Source organism: Nicotiana tabacum, chromosome 3 (genome assembly GCF_000715075.1).
Source record: "Nicotiana tabacum cultivar K326 chromosome 3, ASM71507v2, whole genome shotgun sequence".
In the NCBI taxonomy this organism is placed as follows: domain Eukaryota; kingdom Viridiplantae; phylum Streptophyta; class Magnoliopsida; order Solanales; family Solanaceae; genus Nicotiana; species Nicotiana tabacum.
In genome coordinates, this window is record NC_134082.1 from 82925048 (window position 1) to 82932291 (window position 7244).

Genomic DNA, 7244 nt, shown 5'->3' on the forward strand with positions numbered 1-7244 from the left:
TCGTTGAGTTCAAGCTTGAGGATTGAGTTTTTACTTGTAAGTGTAATGTGAAAAGGGAAAAAACAAGGAATTTGCCTCATGGCTGACCAGCCGGAATTAATGGCTGGCCGCCGTCCGGCGAAGCCATAGGGCTGTTTCTCTATCTAGATCGCCCAAATCGCCTATTTGTATTCAGTTGTATTCGAATGTATTCTTCAGCTGTATTCAGGTTTAACCAGTTGTATTTAATTATTTTATTCAGCAGAAGTTAGTTGTATTTTGTTGCATTCAAGAGTTTATTCAGCTGTATTCAATTGTATTTTTGTTGTATTCAAGTATTTTATTTAGATGAATTAAGGTGTATTTTGTTGTATTCAACTGTATTATTCATATGTATTTCTCTTTATTCAGCTATAATCTTTATTATGTATCTTTCAAATACAGATTAATGAGGGATCATTTTAGTTCGTTGAGTTAAATTAGGAGAATATCATGTGATTTTATTTTCTTCCGTTTTTAGCGCAGATACGTTACTGTATTTAATGTTAATGTCGCTTGAATACAGCTAAATACATGTCAAACTTAGCTGGAATTCCAGATTTTACGCCTATATTTTGGGTTGTATTAATGAATACAGCAGCTTAAATACATGAAATACATTGTATAAAAATATAAAAAGTATTAATAACACGTAATATAGCAAAGAGTATCTATAAATGGTTAATTAGACCAAAAAAATGGTGTTTTATGAAAAATTCCCAAGTTTATAAGCATGATTCAGCAAAATAGTGGCCCGTGTTATTTTCACAGAATTTAGCCTTATAATAATGGGCTTAGTCCCTTTGCTTTACTCTTTGTTATCTAACCACGGCGTTATCTGTTTTTCGCAAAATCGTCGAAATTCCTAAAGAGCGGTATCCAGGCACACCACCACCTGTTTGATATTTGCCGTAAATCCTTGAAGTTCCTAAAGAGCTGTCCACGCACACCACCTGTTTGATATTCTGTCGCGTCACTTTACTCCTCATCTCCTTCCTGGTAAAAATCCTGAACTTTTGTCCTCGTAACACCTTTCAAATTCTAGTAACTCTTCTGTTCCTTTAACTACATTCTTACCTAGCTTTTCTTAGGTTGTCATTTGCATGTAAGCTATATGTACTTCAACCGATTGTACAAAATAAACAGCACCTTTAATAATTTATCTTTGCAGTTTCGCCGTTTCTTGAGAACCCAAAATGTAAATAAAGTAGATTTGTATTTCCAGAGAGCGAGACTTATTGATTCAATCAGACTCGCTCTTCGGTCTAATTCTTCAGATAATCTTATTCCCCATCTCGAGAATCCTACTTTGGACTCTTTTGTAGTCACTAATGCACTTCAATCAGTTCCCTCTCCTGATTCAGCTCTCAGTTTGATTGAGAATCTCAAAACAATTCCCCATTTCGCGCATACCCACAATACACTTTATGCATTGGCCAAGGTTCTTGCTAAGGCGCGAGAAACTGCTAAACTCCAAGCCCTTATCAATGCCATTAATATGGGCAAGTTTATTAATGTTGCGCGTGTTAGTTATATGGATCAGATGCGATGGTATGCTATTAGTAAAGAGTTTAATGAGGTTGTTCGTGTGTGGGACGAGTGGAGGACAACCCTTCAAAAGCATCCGTGTACTGAGTCTTATAACATTGTAATGGGATTATGTGTTCAGTTGGGTAAGGACAGTGATGCCGTGAGGGTATTCCATAGGATGATCGAAGAAGGGGCACTTCCTAATTGCAGGACGTACACTATTCTAATTGAGCATCTTGTTAGATCGAGAAAGTTGGATTCAGCCATTGAGCTTTTCCATATGTTGCCTCATGTTAGGATGAAACGGACATTAAAGCAGTATTCTGTTCTAGTGGAAGCATTTAGTATTGCCAATCAATTAGATGTTGTCAAAATTTTGCTTGATCAGATGAAGAGTGATGGAATATTGCCTGGTCAAGCTATGCTTTGGTCATTGCAGCAGATGCTGGATGCCGGTTATGATGCTGAGACAAATGAATTGCTAAGGGACATGTTACCGGATAGGAGGATTAAGAAGATAGGTTACTCTATGGATAGTAGTGAAGATGATAATGATGATGAAGATGAAGATAAAGAGAGTGACTGTAACCATACTAATGCTGTGGATCAACCTCACCTGAAGCCATGGTTGGATCCAGCTTCGTTAGCTAATGCTTTGCGGAACTGGGGAGCTGAGGAAGTGTCAGCACTGGAGGAGGCAAAATTAGTTTGGACGACTAGGTTAGTTTGCAAGATGATCAGGAGCTTCAAGTCAGCAGAAACAGCTTGGCAATTCTTCTGCTGGGTTGCTTGTCAGCCAGGATTCATTCACGATATATACACAATTTCAAGAATGATCACAAGATTAGCTCGCCAAGGATGTGTCGATTTGGTTGATCAACTTTTGTCCAAGGTTGAAAGAGAGGGCATTCAATTGTCATTCAGCACGATTCTGTTAATTATAGATTTTTATGGGATTTCTGGTAATGGTGATCCCGCCCTCAGGGTTTTCAAAAGCATTAAAACAATCTGTGGTTCGATATCTAAAAGCAGCCAGTTGCTTCTGTACTCATCTCTTCTAAGGACTTTGGTAAAATGTAATATGAACCCGGACGCCTTAAATATTCTCGAAGAAATGAGTTTACTCGGAATTGTTCCAGATTTGCAAACATATTCTGGACTAATGAACCATTTTGCGCTTCATGGAGATATAAAAACTGTGCAGAGGCTTTTCGGGATGGTTAGGCAGAGCGGTATAGAGCCTGATGCTTATATGTATAAAGTTCTCATCCATGCTTATTGCAAATGTGAAAGAGCTGCTCTTGCGCTCAGGGTTTTTGAGGACATGAGGAACTCGGGGTTGTTGCCTGATGCTAACACCAAACAGTTGCTTGTCAAGAGTCTCTGGAAGGAAGGCAAGCTCCGAGAAGCTGCTTCTGTAGAAGAGAGAACTGAGGAAATAAGTGATGCTCTTCCCATTTCTTTGGTTGGACATATGTTTACAGTGAGCTCTGCAGATCTTTCAAGAGTGTATAACATTTATTCCAATAGTTTCCAGTCGACATGCAGTTGAAGGAATTTGTCAGTGATCAGGATATAGAGCTGCAGTGCTTTTCCAGGTCAAATAAGCAAGTGTCCTCCTTCATATTTCAGGTCAACATCATCAAGTTAACTCTTATTAAGGAGGTCTGGTTATATGTTTATAGCATTTTGATTATGTTGATCAGAAATGAAAGCGTTGATCTTTGAAATACTGTTGCTGAAAATCATGAACAATCAACCAGCCTTTTACTTGGCATCTGACCAAAGATCCTAGTTGTCAATAATGCAGCTGTTTTACTTATATATGTGGTGATATCACAAATCACTCATTTGCTAGGGTTTTGTTCCTATGTTGTATCTTTCTACTTTGTAATCAAGATATGCTCGTGATATATGTGTTATCAGAGGGTAGAGCTTTTGCTTTTTCGTATGCTCTAGGCTTTTTGCTAGTTCATCCCAGGGCCAACGTCCACATATGGTGGATGCCCATTTTTCTGTTTTTAAGACTTAAATTATAGTTTTTGCATTGTCATTAAGGACTTTCTTGGTTTTTTACCTTATTTGTTATTTCCATGTAAAATTAGTTTTCAGAGATTCTCAAAACTTTTATCCTGGAAACCTAGCAGCCTTCTGTCTCCCATATCATTTCAGTCGGAAGGAAGAAATCTTGTCAAGAGAGGACTCTTCAGTTAGTATTTGATGAAACTTTTTAGTATAAAAGATTGTTAATGACGTCCAAGTGCTGGTTAAAACAATGATATTAAAGAGTTAAATTAATTGCGAAGATGGGAGAAGCCATTTTCCTCCTTTTAGTGAAAAGTGTTTAACTTGGAACATATTTTTTAGCAACCAAGCATCAGAAAACGACTTATTTCTTGAAAATATTCACCGAAAACTATTCTTCGTTATACCAAATACACCCGGAATGTCTCCAAGAAACTGACAATTGTAATTTTTGCTTGCGTTATTATGTCCCTTTCTCCTAAGTAAGAGAGTGACACAGGCTCGACTTGCATGTGTTAAGCATATACCTAGGCTCCTAGCATCGACAACCGCCTCTAAGACTTCATGCGTATCTCTAATTTTTTATTCTTAGTTGTTTACTAAACGAACTTTGATAGGAAGGGGGAATCCGTGCCGTCTGGATTTGGTTCTAGTATTAATCTAATAGCTGAAGCTTCCTTAGAAAAGGTTCGAAAGGGAATGTCTTAGTCAAGGAGAAAGTAATGATTATATATACAAATGATTTCCTTTTGCTTATTGAGAATATTTTATGAAGCATTGTTGCATAGTGACAGAGACAGCTGCACAGAATATGAGAGTAGGCAGAGAAGACAAGAGGGTATCTCACAGACAAAGCTACAAACAAGGCCTCCTAGACAATATTATATCCTTCCAAACTTCAAGAATTTCTGTAGCTTTCAGATTAACGTTTAATAAATCCCTAAAATCAACTCTTGCTCGAGCTACCAAATAAACTTTCTAGCTGGTTCCTTGCTATCTAAGCTTGCAGCAATGGGAGTTCCTCTTGTCTCCTTGTTTTACAACCTTTTCCTCTTTCTCATACTTTCATCCTCTAACATAACTGCTCAAACATCTAGTACAGACACAGACTTTTCGTGCTCGATAAACTCTTCATTGTCTTGTGATACTTATGTCACATATCGTGCCCGTCCACCAAATTATTTTGATGTGGGAAGTATCTCCGATCTTCTTGAAGTCAGTCGTTTAAGTATAGCTAAGGCCACAGGTCTAGTCTCAGAGGATACCGAGCTATTCCCTGACCAGCTTTTACTCGTACCCGTTAAGTGCTACTGCAATGGTTCTCATTATTTCTCCAATGTCACCTATCAGATCAAGAAAGGTGACAGCTTTTATTCAGCTTCAGTAGGAGCTTTTGAGAACCTTACTAACTATCATGTGGTGCAAGATATGAATCCAACACTAGATCCAACCAACTTGACAGTTGGGGTGGAAGCTGTTTTTCCTTTGCGTTGCAAATGCCCTGCCCATTCTGATCTCGAAAAGGGACTTCAGTACCTTGTTACTTATGTGTGGCAGCCTTGGGATGATTTATTGCCTGTAAGCAATATGTTCGGAGCAACTGCAGCTGACATTCTGGCTGCAAACAATTACAGAAATTTCACTGCTGCAATATGTCTTCCTGTCTTGATACCGGTAAAATTTCCTATTATTCTGCAATCTTATCCCTCTCCTACGAGCAGTAGAAAATCCAAACGTGGATGGATCCTCATTGCTGTTTTAAATAGTATGGGGTTTCTTGTAGTTTTCTCATTGTGCTTGATGGTATACATGCGTCTTTTACACGAGAAGAGGAGAACATTAGCCCGTAATACTTCTACTCTGGAATCTTCTGATCTTATTCAGACCAAGAAAGCCTCCAAAAATGAAATTTTAGAGCATAAGACCAATCAAGATAAGCTTCTTCCTGGAGTTTCTGGCTATATTGGAAAGCCAATAATGTATGACCTGAAGATCATCATGGAGGCGACGAGGAACTTCAATGAAAGATACAGTATAGGAGGATCAGTCTACAAGGCCACGATCAACGACCAGGTTGTAGCTGTCAAAAAAACTAACCGATCCTCAGAGGAATTGATGATACTTCAGAAACTGAATCATGCAAATCTGGTGAAAGTAATGGGCGTTTCATCAGACAATCACGGGAATTTCTTTTTGGTATATGAATATGCTGAAAATGGTTCACTGGATAAGTGGCTGTTTCCCGGATCATCTGCTTCTGGCTCAGTGGTATCGCTCGGTTGGAGCCAAAGGTTACATATAGCCTTGGATGTTGCAAATGCTCTGCAATACTTGCATGAACATAGTCAACCTAGTATTGTCCACATGGATATCCGAACGAATAACATACTTCTTGATTCAAGGTTTAAAGCCAAAATTGCAAGTTTCTCTACAGCCACACATGCTATCAACTCAATGATGCTGAAAGTCGACGTGTTTGCTTTTGGGCTTGTGCTCTTGGAGTTGCTTTCAGGGACGACAGCAATGGAGTCAAAAGATAATGATGAGATACTGATGCTGAAAGAAATTAAGGGAATCTTGGATGTTGAAGATAACAGAGAGGAGCAGTTTAGAAGGTGGATGGATCCCAAGTTGAGCTTTTACCCTATTGATGATGCTCTAAGCTTGGCTGCCTTGGCAAAGGCGTGCATATCCGAGAAACCAACAGAAAGGCCTAAAATGACAGATATTGTCTTCAACCTCAGTTTTCTTACTCAGTCATCTTTTGAAATGTATGGAAGGTATTCAACTTCAGGTGAAGCTGAGGCGGCTTTTCAGATCGTCAGTCCAGTAATAGCTCGTTGACTTAAAAGATGCAGAGTAAATTCTTTGTCAGTTCATCTCAAATTTGTAACATATTCTGGATTATAAAGCAAGAGGAACTATAAGCTCTCTCCAGCATATATTTCAAATTCGAGTTCTCATGTGCAGTTATTCCCTGTATTTCTCTTGCAGCTATAAAGCAGTTGATATTGTAAATTCTTGTGTACGATGCTTTGCTAAACCAGTCAACTTTAAAAATAAGTGAAGAGCAATTTGATATGTATTTCAATCTTTCACCCTCCAAAACAAGAAGAAAAACTATATTCTGACAGATGTTAAAAACCCGTTCTTATTTATTTCAAACTTGTTCTTTTTATATCTGGGATCTAAACGATACATGATTATTTTGTAAACTAGTTCTCTAATTTTTTGCATCCGTCCGTATTTGATCAAGGTTGATGTTATTTTTCCCGATCAGTGTTTCCAGGTCGAGTCCTATATATGTATGTGTGAAAAGTAAGCATAGAAAATGCTATATATGCATTTTAGACCCAACTCTATCAACTCACAACCCACAACGTCCAAATTCTGAATCTTTTAAAAATAACCTCTTTGCTCCTCCTTATTTCAGTCAGAAGAATCCCAAATGGCCAAATGTATAAGAAATCTGTCCTCAGATTAACCTGACTAGCTTCAAGGCACTCAGCTACATCTTTAGAAATCCATGTTCTATGAACCCAAAAACAAGAGCATCTATGAACCACCTAGAACATATACTTTTGTAGAGTTGTTTAGAAGTCGTGACAAAATTTCCTACTTAAAAACAATACCATTCAGATGTTAAAGAGTGAATTCCTCTCCATCTTGTT

General features: G+C 38.1%; 1 protein-coding gene and 1 pseudogene across 1 annotated transcript; both read left to right on the forward strand.

The window, feature by feature from the left end:
- The first annotated feature begins 732 nt into the window (after positions 1 to 732).
- LOC107776817 (pentatricopeptide repeat-containing protein At5g66631-like) lies at positions 733 to 3687 on the forward strand. The gene has a single exon (XM_016596744.2). The coding sequence runs from the start codon at positions 1133 to 1135 to the stop codon at positions 3098 to 3100; it is 1968 nt and encodes a 655-aa protein (XP_016452230.1). The 5' UTR covers positions 733 to 1132; the 3' UTR covers positions 3101 to 3687.
- A 122-nt stretch (positions 3688 to 3809) lies between these two features.
- LOC107776820 (serine/threonine receptor-like kinase NFP) lies at positions 3810 to 6813 on the forward strand (annotated as a pseudogene).
- Positions 6814 to 7244: the final 431 nt, after the last annotated feature.